The sequence below is a fragment of the Oncorhynchus mykiss genome, chromosome 9 (genome assembly GCF_013265735.2).
Source record: "Oncorhynchus mykiss isolate Arlee chromosome 9, USDA_OmykA_1.1, whole genome shotgun sequence".
Classification (NCBI taxonomy): Eukaryota; Metazoa; Chordata; class Actinopteri; order Salmoniformes; family Salmonidae; genus Oncorhynchus; species Oncorhynchus mykiss.
In genome coordinates, this window is record NC_048573.1 from 27,600,414 (window position 1) to 27,625,141 (window position 24,728).

The following is a 24,728-nucleotide window of genomic DNA, read 5'->3' on the forward strand; positions in this document are numbered from 1 at the left end:
CCTGACCTACAGTATGTGGAATCTCATTACTAAACTGACCCATTGTCCTTCGTCCTCCCTCCCCCCATTCCTCCCTCTCTTCTCCTGACGTGGCCCTGTGGTGGTGGGGCGCTGGTGACCTTGAGTGAGTTATTTATAGCGTTGGTGTTGGTGGCGGCGCTGCAGACTGGGAGCTGGGTACCAGACGCTCCTCAGGGGAGACAAAGAGAGAGATGGACCCTGGCGAAGGTTAAAATCAAACCTCACAGGATAGGTTTCCTCAAGTGGATGGCAATCACGTCATCAATTAGCTGATTTTGGTGACCTGGTGTAGGAATTCAGATGAATCCAATCTAAGGAGTCAATCACCAGGATAGAAACAGTTTGCAGATCTAGCTCTAACATGGAGTCAATGGGGAATCAAGTGCTTTAAACCCATTGTTTTAGAACTGTAAACACACTGATACAATGGATGGTTTTATCATGAGATCTGATTCATCTGGATTAACTGAAACAACAGCTAGTTCACCATGAATTTCACATTTTCAAATATTGAAATCACATCTAATGATGAAACTATGCGTCGGATGACACGCTTTTTTTTTTTAACCTACAATCAGTATTCCAAAGATCACCAAACACCAGTCACGTATTCATTTCAACACCTTTTATTTACATCTTCCCCAAATACAACTCAAATGCCATTTATGCATCATCTACTTCCATCACGTTTGCCTCTCTTCTTCGGTTCAGGCCATCGTCATTTCGACAGTCTTGGCTATTTTTGTCCCTTCACGTTTCCTTACAGACAGTCCTTTTAGACATTTCCCCAGTCCACCTTCCCTCTAGCCTGCCCCTTATCTCAGCCACTCAGCTCCGGCCTCAGTCGACGGGCCCCTGAAAGATGAGTTTGATGTGCCCCTGCTCGCCCGTCAGCCAGGTGCCGCAGAAGGGGCATGCGGCATGGAAGGCGTGCGTTCCGTGCGGCAGCGGGATTTGGCTCCAGCCCGCCACAGTTTTTTCAGAGCACACGTGGCCGCAGGGGCAGAAGGCGTGCGTCGGTGGCCCAGCGTCCAGGTACAGCCCGCCCTCGCAGCCAAGCCACAGGGGCACGTAGGGGCCCACGCGCCGGCACATGGGGCACTCCCTCTCCCCGGTACTCGCCGGAGCCGTCCCCCCGGGGCCCACGTTGTGGCCCTTGTCTTTCCGGTAGCCCCAGTTGTGGTAGCCGTGCACGTGACCACAGTTGACATAGACCCAGGGCTGCTTCTTGTCAACAATCTCTCGCCGGGCCAGGCTGGGGAAGGCCAGGGTGTTAAAACCCACGGGGCACTGGGGCCGGGCGGCATTCAGCTCCTGGCGGAGGGACTCCAGCTGCTTGAGGGTGGGGGTGCGGCGCAGGCCCATCGGGGTACGCCACAGGAGGGTGGCACCGCACAGGTCAATCAAAGAGCCGTCCTGCAGGGTGTTGGACTCGTTCTCCACCTGGAGGGAAACGGGGTGGGGAGGAGGATTAAGGGGAGGATTTGTAAACAGGTACAGACAATACTGTAACTGTCAAACCATAATTATTTGCATACATTGTTTCTTTTTTCTGTGCCTTTGACTAAAAAATGTTTTTTGTTTCCCTATCCTACGACCACTTTCTGGCACTGTGATCATCCTACCCTGTCGCATACCATCAAGAATCGAATCAAACTTTAATGATTGATTAATAAAAAATCATTCATAACTCATAGTTGGGAAACTCTAAAGCTCATCAGATGTTTAGCCTGACTGTGCAGTCCTTAATTTAACCACACACACAAACACACACATATATATATACAGTGCCTTGCGAAAGTATTCGGCCCCCTTGAACTTTGCGACCTTTTGCCACATTTCAGGCTTCAAACATAAAGATATAAAACTGTATTTTTTTGTGAAGAATCAACAACAAGTGGGACACAATCATGAAGTGGAACGACATTTATTGGATATTTAAAACTTTTTTAACAAATCAAAAACTGAAAAATTGGGCGTGCAAAATTATTCAGCCCCTTTACTTTCAGTGCAGCAAACTCTCTCCAGAAGTTCAGTGAGGATCTCTGAATGATCCAATGTTGACCTAAATGACTAATGATGATAAATACAATCCACCTGTGTGTAATCAAGTCTCCGTATAAATGCACCTGCACTGTGATAGTCTCAGAGGTCTGTTAAAAGCGCAGAGAGCATCATGAAGAACAAGGAACACACCAGGCAGGTCCGAGATACTGTTGTGAAGAAGTTTAAAGCCGGATTTGGATACAAAAAGATTTCCCAAGCTTTAAACATCCCAAGGAGCACTGTGCAAGCGATAATATTGAAATGGAAGGAGTATCAGACCACTGCAAATCTACCAAGACCTGGCCGTCCCTCTAAACTTTCAGCTCATACAAGGAGAAGACTGATCAGAGATGCAGCCAAGAGGCCCATGATCACTCTGGATGAACTGCAGAGATCTACAGCTGAGGTGGGAGACTCTGTCCATAGGACAACAATCAGTCGTATATTGCTCAAATCTGGCCTTTATGGAAGAGTGGCAAGAAGAAAGCCATTTCTTAAAGATATCCATAAAAAGTGTTGTTTAAAGTTTGCCATAAGCCACCTGGGAGACACACCAAACATGTGGAAGAAGGTGCTCTGGTCAGATGAAACCAAAATGGAACTTTTTTGGCAACAATGCAAAACGTTATGTTTGGCGTAAAAGCAACACAGCTGAACACACCATCCCCACTGTCAAACATGGTGGTGGCAGCATCATGGTTTCGGCCTGCTTTTCTTCAGCAGGGACAGGGAAGATGGTTAAAATTGATGGGAAGATGGATGGAGCCAAATACAGGACCATTCTGGAAGAAAAACTGATGGAGTCTGCAAAAGACCTGAGACTGGGACGGAGATGTGTCTTCCAACAAGAAAATGATCCAAAACATAAAGCAAAATCTGCAATGGAATGGTTCAAAAATAAACATATCCAGGTGTTGGAATGGCCAAGTGAAAGTCCAGACCTGAATCAAATCGAGAATCTGTGGAAAGAACTGAAAACTGCTGTTCACAAATGCTCTCCATCCAACCTCACTGAGCTCGAGCTGTTTTGCAAGGAGGAATGGGAAAAAATGTCAGTCTCTCGATGTGCAAAACTGATAGACATACCCCAAGCGACTTACAGCTGTAATCGCAGCAAAAGGTGGCGCTACAAAGTATTAACTTAAGGGGGCTGAATAATTTTGCACGCCAATTTTTCAGTTTTTGATTTGTTAAAAAAGTTTGAAATATCCAATAAATCTCGTTCCACTTCATGATTGTGTCCCACTTTATGTTTGAAGCCTGAAATGTGGCAAAAGGTCGCAAAGTTCAAGGGGGCCGAATACTTTCGCAAGGCACTGTATATATTACACCAGTCAAAAGTTGGGACACATGTACTCATTCAATGGTCTTTCTTTATTTGACTATTTTCTACATTGCAGAAAAGTAGAGAAGACATCAAAACTATTTAACACATGGAATCATGTAGTAACTAAAAAAGTGTTAAACAAATCAAAATAGATTTTATTTTTGAGATTCTTCAAAGTAGCTACCCTTTGCATTGATGACAACTTTGCACACTCTTGGCATTCTCTCAACCAGCTTCCTGAGGTAGTCACCTGGAATGCATTTCAATTAACAGGTGTGCCTTGTTAAAAGTTAATTTGTGGAATATCTTTCCTTCTTAATGCATTGGAGCCAATCAGTTGTGTTGTGACAAGGTAGGGGTGGTAGACAGAAGATAGCCCTATTTGGTAAAACACCAAGTCCATATTATGGCAAGAACAGCTCAAATAGGCAAAGAGAAACGACAGTCCATCATTACATTAAGAAATGAAGGTCAGTCAATCCGGAACAACTTTGAATGTTTCTTCGAGTGCACTCGCAAAAACCATCAAGCGCGATGATGAAACTGTCTCTCAAGAGGACCGCCACAGGAAAGGAAGACCCAGAGTTACATCTGCTGCAGAGGATAAGTTCATTAGTTACCAGCCTCCGATTGAATCTTAAATAAATGCTTCACAGAGTTGAAGTAACAGACACACTGTTCAGAGGAGACTGCGTGAATCAGACCTTCATGGTCGAATTGCCGCAAAGAAACCACTACTAAAGGACACCAATAAGAAGAAGATGCCTGCTTGTGCCAAGAAACACGAGCAATGGACATTAGACCGGTGGAAATCTGTCGTTTGGTCTGATGAGTCCAAATTTGAGATTCTTGATTTCAACCACCAGAGTAGGTGAACAGATGATCTCCACATGTGTTGTTCCCACCGTGAAGCATGGAGGAGGAGGTGTGATGGTGCTTTGCTGGTAACACTGTCTGTGATTTACATAGAATTTAAGTCACACTTAACCAGCATGGCTACCACAGCATTCTGCAGCGATACGCCATCCCATCTGGTTTGCGCTTAGTGGGACTATCATTTGTTTTTCAACAGGACAATGACCCAACACACCTCCAGGGTGTGTAAGGGCTATTTGACAAAGAAGGAGAGTGATGGAGTGCTGCATCAGGTGACCTGGCCTCCACAATCCCCCGACCTCAACCCAATTGAGATGGTTTGGGATAAGTTGGACCACAGAGTGAAGGGCCAAAAGCGGCCAACAAGTGCTCAGCATATGTGGGAACTCCTTCAAGACTGTTGGAAAAGCATTCCAGGTGAAGCTGGTTGAGAGAATGCTAAGAGTGTGCAAAGCTGTCATCAAGGCAAAGGGTGGCTACTTGATTCCATATGTGTTATTTCATAGTTTTTATATATATATATATATATATATATACACACACACACACACATATACAGTCGTGGGCAAAAGTTTTGAGGATGACACGGAGAATTCTGTCTGCTGCCTCAGTTTGTATGATGGCAATTTGCATTTACTCCAGAATGTTATGAAGAGTGATCAGATGAAGAGTGATCATAACCGCCAACGATAAAAGACAGTACTGTGCAGCCGTCTTCATCAACCTGGCCAAGGCTTTCGACATTGTCAATCACCGTATTCTTATCGGCAGACTCAATACCCTTGGTTTTTATAATGACTGCCTCGCCTGGTTCACCAACTACTTTGCAGACAGAGTTCAGTGTGTCAAATCGGAGGGCATGTTGTCCGGACCTCTGGCAGTCTCTATGGGGGTACCACAGGGTTAAATTCTCTTTTCTCTGTATATCTCAATGATGTCGCTCTTGCTGCGGGCGATTCCCTGATCCACCTCTACGCAGATGACACCATTCAGTATACTTCTGGCCCATCCTTGGACACTGTGCTAACTAACCTCCAAACAAGCTTCAGTGCCATACAACACTTCTTCCGTGGCCTCCAACTGCTCTTAAATGCTAGTAAAACCAAATGCATGCTTTTCAACCATTCGCTGCCCGCACCCGCCCGCCCGACTAGCATCACCACCCTGGACGGTTCCGACCTAGAATATGTGGACAACTATAAACACCTAGATGTCTGGCTAGACTGTGAACTCTCTTTCCAGACTCATATTAAACATCTTCAATCAAAAATCAAATCTAGAATCGGCTTTCTATTTCGCAACAAAGTCTCCTTCACTCGCGCCGCCAAACTTACCCTAATAAAATGGACTATCCTACCGATCCTCGACATCGGCGATGTCATCTACAAAATAGCTTCCAACACTCTACTCAGCAAACTGGATGCAGTCTATCACAGTGCCATCCGTTTTGTTACCAAATCACCTTATACCACCCACCACTGCGTCCTGTATGCTCTAGTCGGCTGGCCCTCGCTACATATTCATCGCCAGACCCACTGGCTCCAGGTCATCTATAAGTCTATGCTAGGTAAAGCTCTGCCTTATCTCAGTTCACTGGTCACGATAACAACACCCACCCGTAGCACACGTTCCAGTAGGTATATCTCACTGATCATCCCCAAAGCCAACACCTCATTTGGCCGCCTTTCCTTCCAGTTCTCTGCTGCCAGTGACTGGAACGAATTGCAAAAATCGCTCACCAACTTTAAACATCAACTATCTGAGCAGCTAACCGATCACTGCAGCTGTACATAGTCCATCTGTAAATAGCCCACCCAATCTACCTACCTCATCCCCATATTTTTTTTGTTTTATTTACTTTTCTGCTCTTTTGCACACTCTCTACTTGCACATCATAATCTGCTCATTTATCACTCCAGTGTTAATCTGCTAAATTGTAATTATTCGCTCCTATGGCCTATTTATTGCCTACCTCCTCATGCCTTTTGCACACACTGACTTTTTTTTCCTACTGTGTCATTGACCCATTTATTGTGTTATTGGCTTGTTTATTATTTACTCCATGCGTAACTCTGTGTTGTCTCTGTCACACTGCTTTGCTTCATCTTGGCCAGGTCGCAGTTGCAAATGAGAACTTGTTCTCAACTAGCCTACCTACCCTGCCACAAAAGGACCAGCTGACATCCTGTCAGCGATTCTCTCATTAACACAGGTGTGAATGTTGACGAGGACAAGGCTGGAGATCACTCTGTCATGCTGATTGAGTTCGAATAACACAGTGGAAGCTTCAAAAGGAGGGTGGTGCTTGGAATCATTGTTCTTCCTCTGTCAACCATAGTTACCTGCAAGGAAACACGTGCCGTCATCATTGCTTTGCACAAAAAGGGCTTCACAAGCAAGGATATTGCTGCCAGTAAGATTGCACCTAAATCAACCATTTATCGGATCATCAAGAACTTCAAGGAGAGCGGATCAATTGTTGTGAAGAAGGCTTCAGGGAACCCAAGAAGGTCCAGCAAGCGCCAGGACCGTCTCCTAAAATTGATTCAGCTGCGGGATTAGGCACCACCAATACAGAGTTTGCTCAGGAATGGCAGCAGGCAGGTGTGAGTGTATCTGCACGCACAGTGAGGCGAAGACATTTGGAGGATGGCCTGGTGTCAAGAAGGGCAGCAAAGAAGCCACTTCTCTCCAGGAAAAACATCAGGGACAGACTGATATTCTGCAAAAGGTAAGTACTGGGGTAAAGTGATTTTCTCTGATTAACCCCCTTTCCGATTGTTTGGGGCAGCCAGAAAAAAGCTTGTCCGGAGAAGACAATGTTGAGCACTACCATCAGTCCTGTGTCATGCCAACAGTAAAGCATTCTGAGACCATTCATGTGTGGGGTTGCTTCTCAGCCAAGGGAGTGGGCTCACTCACAATTCTGCCTAAGAACACAGCCATGAATAAAGAATGGTACCAACACATCCTCCGAGAGCAACTTCTCCCAACCATCCAGGAACAGTTTGGTGACAAACAATGCCTTCTCCAGCATGATGGAGCACATTGCCATAAGGCAAAAGTGATAACTAAGTGGCTCGGGGAACAAAACATCGATATTTTGGGTCCATGGCCAGGAAACTCCCCATACCTTAATCCCATTGAGAACTTGTGGTCAATCCTCAAGAGGCGGGTGGACAAACAAAAACCCACAAATTCTGACAAACTCCAAGCATTGATTATGCAAGAATGGGCTGCCATCAGTCAGGATGTGGCCCAGAAGTTAATTGACAGCATGCCAGGGCGCATTGAAGAGGTCTTGAAAAAGAAGGGTCAACACTGCAAATATTGACTCTTTGCATCAACTTCATGTAATTGTCAATAAAAGCCTTTGACACTTATGAAATGCTTGTAATTATACTTCAGTATTCCAAGTATATCGTAACTCTGACACTGAAGCAGCAAACTTTGTGTAAATTAATATTTGTGTCATTCTCAAAACTTTTGGCCACGACTGTACACACACATGATCATCAGATAACTGCAGATATAACAGTAGTCCTGATAACCAGACAGGTTTGAGGCTTTATTCCCCCCCCCCACTGATGACGACCTCCCCCTCACCAATTTTCCCCTCTGTTGGGCCGAGCGCGTCTCCCGCAGGGCGAAGACGTTCCCGCACACCGAGATCTCCCGCCACACGCCTGGCGCCGGCTCCGACACAAAGTCTCCCGCCGGGTGCATCACCAGCACGCCATTGGTGGTCAGGCCGTCCATCAAGCCGTCTGACGTTCGCCATTTGGCAGCCCGCTCCTGAGAGACCCACACACAAACAGACAGACAGAGAGCCAAGGTGAGGGACAGTGATGGATAAAAGCAGAGATAGATAAAGAGAGAGATAAGGGGGTAGAAGGAGAGGAAGAGGCAGAAAGAGAGTAAGGGAGAGGGAGAGAGCGAGAGAGAGAGAAAATAAACAGCTAACATTGCTTTTCTGCACTGCTATATTTAGACCAGAGTAGGACCACTATACTGACGAACACACAGCAATGCACACACACACATAAACATTGCAGGGCATTCAGTCCCTGCAGTGGCAGTGTTATGATATTTTCTGTCAGTGGGCATACCTTTCAAAGCAGGCATGACGACAAGCCATTCAACCAGTGTTATTGTATAAGCCTTTCAGAACATTTATGTCCCAATATTTTGAATAAACTTCCTTTCTACCTCCATCCATCCATCTATCCCTCTCTCTCTCTCTCTCTCCCCCTCTCTCCCGCTCTCCATCCCTCCTACTCTCTCTCCATCCCTCGCTCCCTCTCCACCTCCACAGTAGCAGTGGGCCGAGCTGCCTGCCTGACTCCGCTGTCTGCCAAGGACATTGTGTGTGTGCCAGTTGTAGAGGAGGGAGCCGTGCGGAGGTTATTCAGCCTTCGCTTCATTGACAGCAGCTAGCAGCTCTTGAGGGTTCTGAGGTTTCTCTCCTGTATGTCTTGCACCGGCCACATGCTATGATGCTAAGATGAATTACGCAAGTCTATGTGGTGGGGTTAGGTTAGTCATCCGGATGTTATCGCATGATGATGTCACGACGTGGACACAATGTCCTATTTGTTTGTCCTTTGCAGTGTCAAAAAGGTCGCATGTGGTGTCATGCTATCGTTGTCATCGATGCCATCATTTTGTTGTATATCTGTAGTCATCGAAAACCATTTTCAGTATAAACACTTATTTCTTGTGTGATATCCACTAAAGCATATGTAAGTATATCATAACTCTGTCTGGTATATGAACTATCCTGTCATTGCCCTTGGTCACTGTTGGCACGCGACGAACATTGACCAGTCAATCGTTTCAAAAACATTACCGCCTTCCTTCATCTAATCCAATATGGCCGCCATTCCTGCCCCTCATAATCAAATGCTAGTGGAGGTCAGTGGCCGACTGGCGGTGTGGCAGCACAGTGTGTCTGACTCTGACCCTAGGGCCGACTCCCATCGATGGAGATGAGTACAGCTGGACTCCTGCCTCCAATGTCTTCCACAATGACAATGGCCCCCTCTCCCTTCACCCCCCCCCCCAAATGGCCTTCCCATCTCTCCCGTGCCAACTCTCTCTCTTTCTCCATTTACACTCCATGTTCATCTCGCAGAACCCCTTCGATAACTCATTCCCTGTATGGGCGAGGGGGATGGGGGAAGACAGGGAGAAGGGGGGGAACTGAGTGCCTCTGCCAGAATGGATCAAACACAAGCAACCCCCCTCTACTTCACTGCACTGGACCACTGCACTGTAATTTTAATGCAGTGTATTGTTGTGTTTGCTGATTGGAGTGGTTTTCAGCAAACACTCACACTCCCATGCACACGTGCGGGCAAGCACACGCACACACACAAACACAAGCGTATGTGCACATACTTGCACGCAGATATAGACAGAAGTGTTTGACGGATACAGTTACATATCGGGATATTATTTTTGCACTAGTTGACTGTAGCGGCACCAAAACTGCAGTATTTTTCCTTCATAGCTTGTTCTTCATCTTCTTTTTAAATTAGGGAGCCAATTTGTTTTCAGCACTTTTATTTCCGTGACTGATCAATACTAGTTTTCTTATGGCTCTCTCTTGTCCCCCTGCAGCGGACATTTACCGTATGGTGGGAAATAGGTTTGGGACATCAAATCGCAATAAAATCACAGTATTGAATCATAACACAGTACATACAGAAGTGTGAGAATCGTGAGCATCACAACACATAACGTATCGGTGCCGAAGTATCGTGATAGTATTGTACCGTGAGGTCGCTGGCAATTCCCAGCTCTAACACACACGTCACTCACATACCCCAATAAACGCATGTGCGTATCTGTACTTAACTATTTATATTTTGGACAACTTTTTACTCCACTATATTCCTAAAGAAGATATGTACCTTTTTATTCCCATACCTTTTCTTGACACTCAAAAGTACTTGTTACGTTTCAAATACTCAGGAAGGACAGCAATATTGTCCAATTCACACATCTATCAATATAACGCGTTGTCCTCCCTACTGCCTCTGATCTGGCGGACTCACTAAACACAAATACTTCATTTGTAAATGATGTCTGAGTGTTGGAGTGTGCCCCTGACTGTCCGTAAATTAAGACAATTGTGCCGTCTAGTTTACTTAAAACTTCTTTGGGATAGGGGACAGCATTTTCACTTTTGGATGAATAGCGTGCCCAGAGTGAACTGCCTCCTACTCAGTCCCAGATGCTAATATATGCATATTATTAGTAGTATTGGATAGAAAACACTCTGAAGTTTCTAAAACTGTTTGAATGATGTCTGTGAGTATAACAGAACTCATATGGCAGGCAAAAACCTGAGAAAAAGTTTGTAGTTTTTGAACTTATCCCTATCGAATACACAGTGAGATATGGGTCAAATTGCACTTCCTAAGGCTTCCACTAGATGTCAACCATCTTTAGAACGTTGTTTCAGGCTCTTACTCTGAAGTGGTGCTGTGGCAGAGTGTCACAGGCTCAAGACGCCCGGTCACGAGAGCTAGCTCTCGTTCCATGGCTTTTCTACAGACAATGGAATTCTCCGGTTGCAACATTATTGAACTTTTATGATAAAAACATCCTAAAGATTGATTCTATACTTAGTTTGACAAGTTTCTTCGACCTGTAATATAACTTTTTGAACGTTTCGTCCGAATGGACCAGATCGCGCTTTTGGATTTGTTTACCAAACACCCTAGCAAAAGAAGCTATTGGACATAAATGATGGACATTATCGAACAAAACAAGCATTTATTGTGGAACTGCGATTCCTGGGAGTGCATTCTGATGAAGATCATCAAAGGGAAGTGAATATTTATAATGTTATTTATGAATAATGTTGACTACCCAACATGGTGAATATTTCTCTGGCTGGTTTGGGCTCTGAGCGCTGTTCTCAGATTGTGCTTTTTCGGTAAAGTTTTTGTTGAAATCTGACACAGCGGTTGCATTAAGGAGAAGTGTATCTAAAGTTCTATGTATAATAGTTGTATTTTCATCAACATTTATTATGAGTATTTCTGTGAATTCATGTGGCTCTCTGCAATATCACTGCATGTTTTAGAACTATTGAACGTAACACACCAATGTAAAATAAGATTTAGGGATATAAATATGAACTTTACCGAACAAAACATACATGTATTGTGTAACATGAAGTCCTATGAATGTTATCTGATGAAGAACATCAAAGGTTAGTGATTCATTTTATCTCTATTTCTGCTTTTTGTGACTCCACTCTTTGGCTGGAAAAATGGCTGGGATTTTCTGTGAGTTGGTGGTGACCTAACATAATCGTTTGTGGAGCTTTCGCTGTAATGCATTTTTGAAATCAGACACTGTGGCTGGATTAAAGAGAATTTTATCTTTAAAATGGTACCTAATACTTGTATGTTTGAGAAATTGGATTTATGAGATGTCTGTTGATTTGTATTTGGCGCCCTGCAATTTCATTGGTTTGGCGAGGGGTTCTGGCTAGTGGAACAGGGTTCCCCAGTCCTAGACAGGTTTAACATAAGGAATTTGAAGTCTAGCATTTACTTTTACTCTAGTATGACAATTGAGTATTTTTTCCATCACTGTACATTTAAAACCAGATACTTCTATACTTTTACTCAAGTAGTATTTTACTGGTTGACTTTCACTTTTAATTGACTCATTTTCTATTAAGGAATCTTTACTTTTCCTCAAGTATGACAATTGAGTACTTTCCCCACCACTGCACACATACACTGTATCAATTTAATCACGGCTCCTTGATTCCCATAATTCCCATTTCTCTGCAGTTTGAGCGAACGTGTGTGTATAGAATCCAACAATGCTGTCATAAATCCAATCCATTAAAAAAGCCGTGTCCCTCAGAGCCTGAAAGCAAATGCGGCCTGGCAGTCCCGGACGTGTGTCTATTGATATTTACCATTGATAGTCTTATCTCTAAACAAAGTGAGGCTAGGGCTGTTTTTGTGGTTGGGCGCTGGGCCAACCAGCCAATGAGAGGCAATAGCCCTAAGGCGAAGAAGACGCACCAGTGGAATGTGTGTGTGTGTGTGTGTGTGTGTGTGTGTGTGTGTGTGTATGTGTGTGTGTGTGTGTGTGTGTGTGTGTGCGCGCGCGCATAGGATGGGGCCAAGAGATTTCAATTTTTTTTTACCAGTACAGACGGGTAATTTGTGTATGAATATACACCTCGAATAAATATTGCCCAAGAAGTAGACCACATGGTGAACATTCACACACCCACTAACAACTCCTACACACCACACCACCATTTCCTCCAGGACTTCAATCAATCTCCACAGTATATCACACGTGGTGACGCTCATCACCGCGATGACACGGTCGGGGTGTGATGTCGCCCATGCTGTCACTCACACTGTGGCCATCACCGCGACTCACCCCCAGGAAGATGTTTTTGGAGGAGTCGAAGCCGGCGGCGTAGATGCGGGCCGTGTAAGGGGCGTTGCGCTCGCACATTATGCGGCACGCGTAGCGGGAGATTGTGCTCTGGGCCGACTGCCCCCCTCCTCCTCCTCCGACCCCCTCGCCTGCCGCCCCCTGGACCTGCCACCCACCGCCACCACCACTGGTGCTGCTGCCCGCTGTGTCCGTCACCACAAAGTCAATCATGCTCTCTGTAGAACGCCCGATCTGTAGGGCGAGGTAGGCCATAGGAGATAGAGGGAGATTCATGGTTAATAGAATTATAGAAAAAAGTACAGTAGAATAGAGTAGAATAGAATAGAATAGAATAGGGTATATGAGTAGAAACATGTCTTTGGGGAGGAGGGTGGTAGAAAAACTCAATTCCATTTCAATCCCACTGAAGTCAGGGTATCATCTGGAGTGTTGTGGAGAAATGCCCACAACATACCAGCAAACAAGTTTTGTTTCCTCCCAGGCTGCCAGGAGATAACATGGCAGCCTTGTCACAGCCCCTGGTTGGAGAGAGAGAGCAGACAGATGAACAGATGGGACCGCAGCCCTGGAGCCTGCAGCACCTCAGATCCATTCTGCCCGCAGGAGTTTGGACTCCTTCATTCATCACTGGGATGAGAGATAGACAGCTAGAGCAGTCTGTCGCTGTCCGAAAGGAGAGTGGGAGGGGAGAGTGGGAGTCTGCTATCTAACACACAGGAAATAAACCCTCTCCTCGCTCCTCTTCTGACGGTGTGCGCCCCCCAAACAGTACCCTTATTCCTCATGTGATGCACAGACGTTGACCCCTATGGGCACTGGTCAAAAGTAGAGCACTAAATAGGAAATGTCATTTAGGATGCACACACTCTGTTGTCAGTTTCCAGGTCATTGTCGTGCTGAAGTGTTGGGGCTCTGGCTGACTTGGCATGTCATGTGTAGGTAATATAAAAGAGGACTCACCTGAAACATGTCTGTGTTGGTGTCATGAGTGTACTCTACAATGACCGAGTGACTCCTGGACAGGGTGTAAGAGATGCTGTGCTGGCTTTTGTTGCTGAGGGCCTGTTGATGCAGAACACACACATATACAGGAACCAGGTCATACGGCCAGCTACTCAGGAAAGGGCATCCCAAAAGTTTTGCCTGCTTGGAAATGTATTAGTACCATATGTGGTAAGCGTTGATATAAACAGAGTCGTACATACAGTTTGTACTTTTCATTCCTGCACACAGAACATTTCTAGAGTTAATGAGTAAACATTTCTAGAATTATTAAATAGTGTTTCAAACTGTGAAAGACTGTCTAAATCTAATGTGATTTAGACAGTGACATCTCACCTTTGACACCAGAGGGGTGGAGACATTGTGGATGACATCAGGTTTGACCCCGTTGGCTTTGGGTCTCTTGTAGAGGGCCAGGCGACTTCTCCTTCGCCCCTTGTCCCCATTGGCCAAGGAACCATTGTGCCTGAGTACAGTATGGGCCATAATATAACACACTTTTTCAATATACAACCAAATATACTTTACATTTGTATTAGTTGGCAGCCTATCTTCCCCATTCAGTTGGGATTGAGGCTTGCATGTATTGTCCTAATACATATAATTGGATCTACACAACAAATTAGACAACAACTTTAGACTACCTATGAGATGTGAACATGTGACACACTTTGGGGTAAACTATTCCTTTAAAACTGGACCAAATGGCTTGAATCTCAATCCATAAAGATTAATTTGGTTCTGAGGGGAATATTCCCTATATGGGTTAGTCTGCCTATGTCCTGCCTATTACCTTCCCATGTCATGATTGGATAGGGCTCATAAAATGTCTGCAGCTGGCATTACACTCCCTCTTAATAAAATCCATAGAATATTCAGCCTTACTCATTATCCACAATTATTATATACCATCACTGTATGAGTGAGTAAGACATGAGTCTACAATTCTCTCTCTCTCCCTCTCTCTCTCTCTCGGCAGTTGAGGGTGTAATTTGCCTATTCTGCCCCATGACTCTTACAATGGCATCATTGTAAGGGAGTCAAATGAGCTCTTTTTTTTTATGAGCCACTGAAACGGAAAGAAAGATAGATACTGTGTGTGTCTAGGAGCTGCAAGGGCTAGTCTTTTTGGCTTTGTAAAGAAGGTAGGAAGGGGGGTTTCTTCTAACTGACAAGGATAGCTTAAGAGTGTACACACAACCACTGAGACTTATGAGTCCATATAAATAACTCTTCTTCAAGGCATGGCGTGTATAACACAGTCTGGGATGAGATGAATGGTATGGGCAACTGTTGTACATATTAACCACTGTTGAAGACACATAAGCAAACACGCACAGAAACACCCACCCACCAACACACACACACACAGAGGGACAGGTAACCCACCCTAAGACGATGAGCTCCCCGTATTTGACGGGCTCCTTGTCCCCGGGGAAGAGTCCGTCGTGGGGCGTGGAGCATGAGCCCAGGGGAGGCGAGGGCTGGCTCTTGTTGCAGGACGGGCGCAGCTCCAGTGAGGGCGGGGGACACAGGGCCTCCGAGCTACCCTCCAAAACCATGCCCGCCGGCCACAATGTGGGCTCACAGCTGGGAGGGAGAGAAGAGGGAGGGAGCGAAAGGCAAGGGAGAGAGCGAGAGAGACAGAAAGAGATATAAGAGACACTCAAGACAATCAGTGCACCAAGACAAGGATACAGCTGTAGGCAGTCACCGATGTATCATCAGCGCATCAAAGAGTTAAATATTCAAATATACATGGCCTTTAAACAAAGACGCAGCATTTGTGGTCCTACTCAGACAGTCATCACGATGCTGTCGCTATACTTAGAAGTTTAATTGTCATACTGCATTATGTGACAAAACAGAAGTACTCTCTTTTCTTTGCTGACTTGGTGCATTTGCAGAGTGTGTGTGTGTGGGCGTGTGTGTGTGTGTGTGTGTGTGTGTGTGTGCGCGCGCACGCTAGACAGGCAAAACGAATAGGACTAGATGGGTACAAGTGAGCCAAGCATTTTCACGCAGGCAGTTAAACGCCTAAATCTACAGCCTCAGCTTGTACCACATTGTGTCTCTGTCTGACATATCCTACCATTGTTAAATGAACTCAAGTTCTATGGCCATTGGCAAGTGTTACTATAGTCCTTTGTAGGGCCAAGAATCACTCAAAACAAGAGAACATGTTTCCCAAAGCTTTTAAAGTTAACAACCAGATAACCATCAATCGATGTTCTGTCGTGTCCGAGATTCTTAACAAACCCTGTGAGAGCTGCAACTTTTCTCTGGGTTCAACATGATTGGTTTTCAGTTTTTACAAAAGGTTTATGGCTGCCTGGCTGGCTGTGGCATTTCAATGGTTCGATTGGGAGCACTGTCAAATGAAAACAAGCACTTGGCATTAAAGGAATTGGATTAAAAATAGTTTTTTATGATAGTCTAATGCAATTGTATAATAGCACAGGGATACATTCTAGTGGTGCTTTACAGAAACAAGCATCACATCACATGAATTGTGAATAAAGGAAAGATAATGATCTCCTCAAACAGTGGGTGTCCATATACAGTAAAATGTCTATTTACATTTAAATCCCTTGACATTTGCAAATGTACACAAGTCAAAAAAAAAAAATCTCTGCATTCCCTGTCTGTGTTGGCAATGAGGCAAACACAGGTTCTATGCCAATGTTTATTATAAATACCCTATTATCAATCAAAAGTGGGCGAGACCACCTACACCACGAATCCAATGAAGCCAGTGACATCACACAGCCAGCCATAACAGACCAATGCCTTGTTCACTCTTTATGGATCATGAACATGGCATACCTACACAACAACAACAAAAACATGTTATGGTTATAAACAGACTGGAATTCCAACTCTGCTATATGTTATCTTCCCCCAGAAGTACAAATTGTCTGATCACAGAAATAGATTAACTAGAACTGACATTCTCATTCTGTCTATGTGTCTGATATCCTATATAATCTTGAGTTTGGGCAGTCCAACCTCAAAGCCCCATCCCTCAAAATGAACGGCCAGACCAGACAAGAGCATGGGGACCACAGCTGTTCCGGCGAGTTGTCAATTGCATCACGATGTGAACATTAGACTTTATTCGATATAAACACGTCTAATCGGAGGCCAACACAGAGAACATCCCCTCGTAATGAGATGATGGACGACAGAGAGCAGATTTAGGCAGGCGGTCGCCATTTCATTACGGCTCTCCATTGCTATGGCTGGGAGATGGAGTGTTATAGGAGTAGGATGGAGAGAAAGAATGGACACAGGGGAGGTAAAGGGAGTGAAAGAAAGAGGGAGGGGAGGGGTTGAGTAGGGAGAGGAGGATGAGACTGAAATAGAAAAACCATGGCGGCATGGCTGGATGGATGGATGGAGGAGGAGGATTGAGAGGTGGAGAGAAATGAGAGGTGGAGATACAAGGTACCTTGCACTGATGTGTACAAGCACAGACAGACCTAAAGCATGACACTAAAACCAAAGGGCAAAATGGGAAACCAGAGATGGGCAATGAGAATAGGAGGGATGGAGGCAGACAGACAACGGGACAGAGAGGGGACACACGGTGTGCGTGGGCGGTGTGTGTGTGAGACAGTGTGTGTGTGCGCATGCTCGCCGGTGCAGGGGTTTGGCAGGGTGATGGATTACCTGTTCTCTGCCACGCACTTTCTAATCAACCCACTGCCACAACCTGGGAGTGGAGAGAGACAGAGAGAGAGAGAGAGAAAAAGAGAGAGAGAGAGAGAGAGAGGTAGAGGGTGGGAGGGGGTTATTGAGAGAAAGAGACAGAGGAACAAAGAAAATCTGTGTGACAAAGGAAGACAAAGGGAAATGGAATAATAGAGAGAGAGAGATAAAGAGAGATAGAAATGCAGTCCACAGTAAAAGACTGGGATGGTAGCTATAGAGACCGGAAAGGAATAGCGACCACCGATAATACACAGGTCAACAGACACAAAGGAAAACAATGAAACATAGCGACGTGTTTCACGATTTCCATTGCAGTTATTACACAGGGTATCACAACGTAATCTAAAGTTTGTTATATTATCTTTGGTTGGTTTCATTAAGAACATTCTTCAACCTAAGCTCCCCCTTTCTCCAAATGTCTCCCTCCCTCACTCTTCTTCACCACAATTCACCCACAATTCTCTCTCCTCCTACTGCAGAGGAAGGGTGAGTGTGTGTGGGTGAGAGAGAGAGAGAGAGAGAAAATGAGAGAGGAGTGAAATGGAGGGGTGAAGCTCTTCCATCTCCATCCAGTAACAAATGAACAGAGAGCTAAATATACACACCAGGAAGTGATCTCAGGAATAAAATATGAATTCCTGACAACATTGATCACATTTTACTCCTTTCCAGACATCTTTTTGCACTTATTTTTTAATTTTCTCCCATATCTGGAGAAATGTAGCCATATCAATTGCATACGATTATAGAGGCAACAATTTCCATTCACTGATGGTTTGTGGTTTAACATTTGTAGCAGTGGTGAAACCGAAAAAGAGAGTTCTTCTACCTGGAACCAAAAGGGGTTATTCAAAGGGTTATCCAAGGGGGACAGCCCAAAAACCCGTTTTGGTTCTAGATAGCACCTTTTTTTTCTCTCAGAGTGTACTGCAGTGAATTCCATGGTATTGCCTCGTGTCAGCTTCGTCCTGATACCGGATATCACTGGGAATACATTTCCCGCTGCACATGACCGTACTGTCAGGGTAGCTGTGATACTATCTGCAACATTTTATCGTGGTATGCAACCCGACGAAAACATGGTAACGAGGGACTCCGATTTAGCACCTTGCTAAGAAAAGCCAGATGTTTGGCAGGAGATAAACTGAGATATGCCGTAACTCTACTCTACTGGTATGTTTAAATTCATATCACCACCACCACAATTCCCAAACATGTCCAATGCTAGCTGACAGAGGCTATCTAACCTACACAGTATGCACAGGCACATGAGGACATACGACACTGTCGGAAAAAACCTGAGTTATTGCATTGATTGCCAGTCAATTGTCGGTCATGGTCTATGGTGGCCAAGGTGTCACCTGTTATCGAAGCAGACACAAAGCCCGATAGCACTGGTGTTGTGTACTAATGGGCCTGCCTGATAAAGTCTGTGACCGGGCTAGTGCTGTGCAGTGCAGTGGGTGCTATGATGCCATTAATGGAGAGGGAACAACATACTACCTCAGAGACTGAGAGAAAGTGTGTGTGCGCGTGTGAGATTGTGTGTGTGTCTTTCCAACAAACTTCAAGAGGGTTCCACCTTCACCAGGTTAGAAAAATCACTCACACAATATTCTACACTAGGAGACAAATATTCTGAGTAAAGAAATCCTCCTTTCACATCAAGCTGGCACACAGGCATAATAGAGCCTGTGGTATCCCAATAGAGTGCTTAGTCAAACTCGGAGACAACAACAGCGACAACAACATCATCCATTACCAGGTTCAACCATCCATCCCATACTACATCTTAGTCCAAGTTTTTTGTCTGTATCTTCTCGGAAAAGGGGCCCTTGTTCAGTGACAACACATTGTATTCCCCCAGAGTCACATTGGGGTATCTTTGCCAGGTGTTATTTACATTTTTTTAGGTAATTGATTATCGGTTCCAAGCACCCTTTTTACATGTTCAGAGTTGAGGATGTTCTCTTCCTTTACTGAGACTACTCTTTGTCAGGTTAAAATGGGTTCATATCTCAATAGCTAAAATGCACAGGGTTAATATACGTATATCTCAATGGTTCAAATGGCTTCGGCCTACACTTGGCCTAAGGTTCCCCTTAAGACTTCGTAGTATTTTGTCGGTAAGTATACGTTATGTAATCTCTCTGTGTTATTGCCACCTCCACCTACCTGCTTGACCCCTCTGGCTTTACAAGAAGACACACAGGTGGGCCGCTCAGTTACCTCATCACCTCTTCACCGATACCACACACACACTCTGACTCACCCTCTCTCTCTCTCTCACCCTCTCTTTTTCTCCTTTCCTCAATACTCACCCTCTCGCTATCCCACTCTCCTCTCTTCCTCTCTCCCCCGTCACTTGTCCTCACTGTCTTTCTCTATCCCTCTCTCGCTCTCTCTTTCTCTCAGTCTGTCTCTCTCTCTTTCTCCCACGTGTCACAGCAGACAACCAGCTTACGGACTGCCTGTACGAGTAAGCATCAGTCATGCAGGATTCATCTGTGCGACTGTAGACAGAAGTCCATTTAACAAGACTGTGAAGCACGCATTTTGAATGGGATTATGCTTAAGTGTGAGGAATTTACTCATTAGGATTGTCTGTATTTACTCTTTGAAGTTGTAAACAGTATTAATGAAGTTGTGTATTTACCCTATAGGGGGAAGAGGAAGAATAGGAGGAGGAACAGGGGCAGGCAAAAGAGAAACAAAACAGACAGATTCCCAGTAGGCTCTAGCGAGGACACAGCAGGAGAACATCGAGGCCTCTTTAACAAGCACAGCAAGACCACAGCAAAACTACAGTACATGATGGGGAATAGGAAACTGGTTATATATAACATACAAATTGAGAACGAGATATGAGATGCTGCAAACCTGTGTGTGTGTGTGTGTGTGTGTGTGTGTGTGTGTGTGTGTCCATAATGTCTACTGTATACACACCATCATATACATGTAAACAGTACCAGTCCAAAGTTTGGACACACCTTCTCATTCAAGGGTTTTTCTTTATTTTTATTATTTTCTACATTGTAGAATAATAGTGAAGACATCAAAACTATGAAATAACACATATGGAATCATGTCGTAACCAATAAAGTGTTAAAAAAATCTAAATATATTTTATATTTGAGATTAAAGTAGCCACCGTTTGCCTTGATGACAACTTTGCACACTCTTGGCATTCTCGCATCCAGCATCACCTGGAATGATTTTCCAACAGTCTTGTAGGAGTTCCCACATATGCTGAGCGCTTGTTAGCTGATTTTTCTTCACTCTGTGGTCCAACTTAGCCCAAACCATCTCAATTGGGTTGAGGTCGGGTGATTGTGGAGGCCAGGTAATTTGATGCAGCACTCCATCACTCTCCTTCTTGGTCAAATAGCCCTCACACAGCCTGGAGGGATGTTGGGTCATTGTCCTGTTGAAAAACAAATGATAGTCCCACTAAGCGCAAGCCAGATGGGATGGGGTATTGCTGCAGAATGCTGTGGTAGCCATGCTGATTAAGCGCGTCTTGAATTCTAAATAAATCACAGACCGTGTCACCAGCAAAGCACCCCAACACACTCACACCTCCTCTTCCATGATTCACGGTGGGAACCACACCTACTCTGCGTCTCACAAAAACACGGCGGTTGGATCCAAAAATCGCAAATTTGGACTCATCAGATTTCCACCGGTCTAATATCCATTGCTCGTGTTTCTTGGCCCAAGCAAGTCTCTTCTTCTTATTGGTGTCCTTTAGTACTTTTTTTCCCCCAGCAATTCGACCACGAGTTGAAATTTTCCAGATTGACTGACCTTTATGTCTTAAATTAATAATGGACTGTCATTTCTCTTTGCTTATTTGAGATGTTCTTGCCATAATATGGACTTTTACCAAACAGGGCTATCTTCTGTATACCACCCCTACCTTGTCACACAACTGATTGGCTCAAAGCATTAAGGAAATAAATTCTACAAATTGACTTTTAACAAGGCACACCTGTTAATTGAAATGCATTCCAGGTGACTACCTCATGAAGCTGGTTGAGAGAATGCCAAGAGTGTGTAAAGCTGTCATCAAGGCAAAGGGTGGCAACTTTGAAGAATCTCAAATATAATCTTTTAATTTGTTTAACACGTTTTTGGTTGCTATGTGATTTCATATGTGTTATGTCATAGTTTTGATGTCTTCACTATTATTCTACAATGTAGAAAATTGTAAAAAAAAAAATGAATAACCCTGGAATGAGTAGGTGTGTCCAAACTTTTGACTGGTGCTGTATTTATATTCCAGACTCTGACATTGCTTGTTCTAATATTTTTTTATATTTCTTAAGTCTATGCTTTGTATTGTTAGGTAGGCTATTACTGCACTGTTGGAGCTAGGAACAAAAGCATTTCACTAAACCTGCGATAACATTTGCAAAATATGTGTACGAGACCAATACATTTGGATTTGATTTGTGTGTGTGTGTGAGTGTTTGTGTTATACTGTGCACATAATACAGTATATGGCAAATTAACACAGCTTTGTTAGACTGGGACCTTTGTTAATTTCTAAGATCTTTATCTATACAGCTTATTTTATCTTAAACAATGATATATATTTTTGTGTGTGTTGGACAAGAGGCCATAATGGAACCAAACCTGCTCAATAATATTTTTACACTTCCAGGTTCCACAATGTATACTTGCACTCCAAAGTCTGAGGGAGTTGTGAGCCATCTTGTTCCCCATTACCATCATGCGTATAGGATTTTGTTTTCTCAGCAAGCAGGCCTCCCCAAATAACATAATTTGCCAAACACCTAACCAGAATAAATAGGCTATGCTCAGAGTCCTTCAGCTATGCGATAAGGCTAAGCTAAACATATGTAATATAAACCAACGAAGCTACACACTGACTTGGGCACTGAGAACATGATCATGGCTGGTTCTGCTCTGTGCCTTCAAGGGCCAGATTGCAGAGGATTGCGTGTCCCTCTGTTATGCTCACGACGGACGCCTATGATCGCTATAGCCAAGGAGACGCAATAATTTTAATCAAGGACTTGTCATTTTGCTCATTATAATCATAGCCGTAATAGCATGGAAGATGACATTTCAGTTGGATATAAAAATTGCAGCTATTAAAACCTTGTTTTAATGTAGGCTTGATGAAAGAACCATCGCACGAAAAAAATATGTTGGGCTATATTAAAAAATGACATGTTATGGTGAAAAGTGATTATGATGGGCAGGTAATTACAATATCTTTAGGCCTACTGAGGTTAGTGTTTTTTTTAATAGCCTACCCATTGTAATAATTGCTTATTTGTTTTAACGTTTCTCTGCTCCATAGCACAGCAGTCTTTGAGGCAGGGAAGTACACGAGGGAATCCACTGCACAGACAATAAATACTACAATAACAAGACATCGCCACGCACGCAAGCACACACGCAGAGACAACAGAATAGCCTATCCGATCTGCTATCATGAATGTAAGAAAATAAAAAAAGACATAAGACGGGCCAATTGTCAAACCACTTCAGCACCGAAACACACATTGATGGACAGTAGCCTAATTGAACAGGTTGGCAAATTAATCAATAAATACCCGCTAATGTGTGCCGAAGGAGGTCCGTTAGATTTTTTTATTCCCTTTTGGATTGTGTCAATCCCCGTGCGGCCTCAATATCGGACGTCGTGCCGTTGTTAAAACACCACCTGCGAAGGTATGTTGGATGGAACAACCATTGGACCCGACAGTCGGCATTGCCTCTCCGTTGTCATCGGGTACATCGGAGACTGCGAGATGCTCTTTCCTCCCGGAGACTATTCGTGGTCCAGACAGCCCGTTGTCACGCCCATCTCTCTTTAGCGCTCTACCTTGGAAAAAACACAGGAGTAACGCCGACACGCCATCGCCCACATTATTGCCTCTCTGCGGTTGATCAGGATTCCGCGATTCTTGCGTAAGATTTGCACAATGTGCTGGCTCCACCTACCTGCTGATCCCAGCCCATGCGCATGATGCTTGTACAGTACAGTTGGTAGGCTACTGTAAAGAGGCGCTGTTCAGGAAGGTACAGTTGCCAAGGCAGTGTGTAGATTATTCTGTGTGAATGATCATGTATTTTTTTTTTAAAGAAACACCTCTAGCTCTATATTATAGGGAGATGTGAAAATAGAGGTTGTAAAATTGAAGAAAGAGCAATCTGTTGACTTGCTTAAAAACGTATGTGCTACCACTTTCCAAGGGAAAATAACAGAAAATACACTACATGGCCAAAAGTCTACATTTAAACAAGTCAGTTAGTCAAATGTCTGCCCTGCTACAGCTTCCCAGGTCACCTGTAAGTGCTGTTATGGAATGGAATGGAAACTTATAGGAGCAACAACGGCTCAGCCCTGAAGTGGTAGGCCACACAAGCTCACAGAACGAGTGTTGAGTGTTAAAGCGTTTAGCGTGTAAAAAATCATCTGTTCTCGGTTGCAACACTCACTACAGAGATCCAAACGGCCTCTGGAAACAACGTGTTTGTCCTGACCTTCATGAAATGGGTTCCAGGTGAAGCTGGTTGAGAGAATGCCAAGAGTGTGCAAAGCTGTCATCAAGGCAAAGGGTGGCTACTTTGAAGAATCTCAAAGGTAAAATATATTTTGATTTGTTTAACACTTTTTTGGTTACTACATGATTCCATTTGTGTTATTTCATAGTTTTGATGTCTTCACTATTATTCTACAATGTAGAAAACAGTAAAAAATAAAGAAAAACCCTGGAATGAGTAGGTGTGTCCAAACTTTTGACTGGTACTGTATAAAAAAAGCATACCAGTTTCATTTTATGGACCAAAAAATGTACAGCTGTTTTTCAATTGAATTATTAAACAAAATTCTTGCAAACATTATAATGTTATTTATATGGGGGATACAACCATCCTGTTCTGAAGATTTTGTTGTGAAGAGACAGAATCATTAGATGTCGTCTTGTTTTGGTACTGTCCAAAATGTATGTAGCTTGTTTTTGGTCTCAGGTTTGGGAATGGCTGAAGAATTGCAACATTTACCTTGAGTCTTCTTGGGTATGACACTACAAGCTTGGCACAGCTGTATTTGGGGAGTTTCTCCCATTCTTCTCTGCAGATCCTCTCAAGCGCTGTCAGGTAGGATTGGTAGCTTTGATGCACAGCTATTTTAAGGTCTCTCCAGAGTAGAGGTCGACTGATTAATCGGAATGGCCGATTAATTTTTGGACACCTTTATTTAACTAGGCAAGTCAGTTAAGAACACATTCTTATTTTCAATGACGGCCTAGGAACG

General features: G+C 44.0%; 1 protein-coding gene across 2 annotated transcripts; it reads right to left on the reverse strand.

Moving 5' to 3' along the window:
* Window positions 1–631: 631 nt before the first annotated feature.
* Window positions 632–23,417, reverse strand: LOC110531864 (E3 ubiquitin-protein ligase pellino homolog 1). 2 transcript variants are annotated; one of them, XM_021615333.2, is made up of 8 exons: window positions 23,023–23,369; window positions 17,393–17,435; window positions 15,110–15,310; window positions 14,057–14,186; window positions 13,679–13,780; window positions 12,698–12,949; window positions 7,877–8,065; window positions 632–1,464 (listed from the first exon to the last, which is right to left on the reverse strand). In XM_021615333.2, exons 3-8 carry the CDS (start codon window positions 15,280–15,282, stop codon window positions 862–864), a joined length of 1,449 nt encoding a protein of 482 aa, XP_021471008.2. In that variant the 5' UTR covers window positions 15,283–15,310; window positions 17,393–17,435; window positions 23,023–23,369; the 3' UTR covers window positions 632–861. The 2 variants fall into 2 exon arrangements, with proteins under 2 accessions (XP_021471008.2, XP_021471009.2); XM_021615334.2 differs by lacking the exon at window positions 17,393–17,435 and having other exon boundaries at window positions 23,023–23,417.
* Between the last annotated feature and the right edge of the window lie 1,311 nt (window positions 23,418–24,728).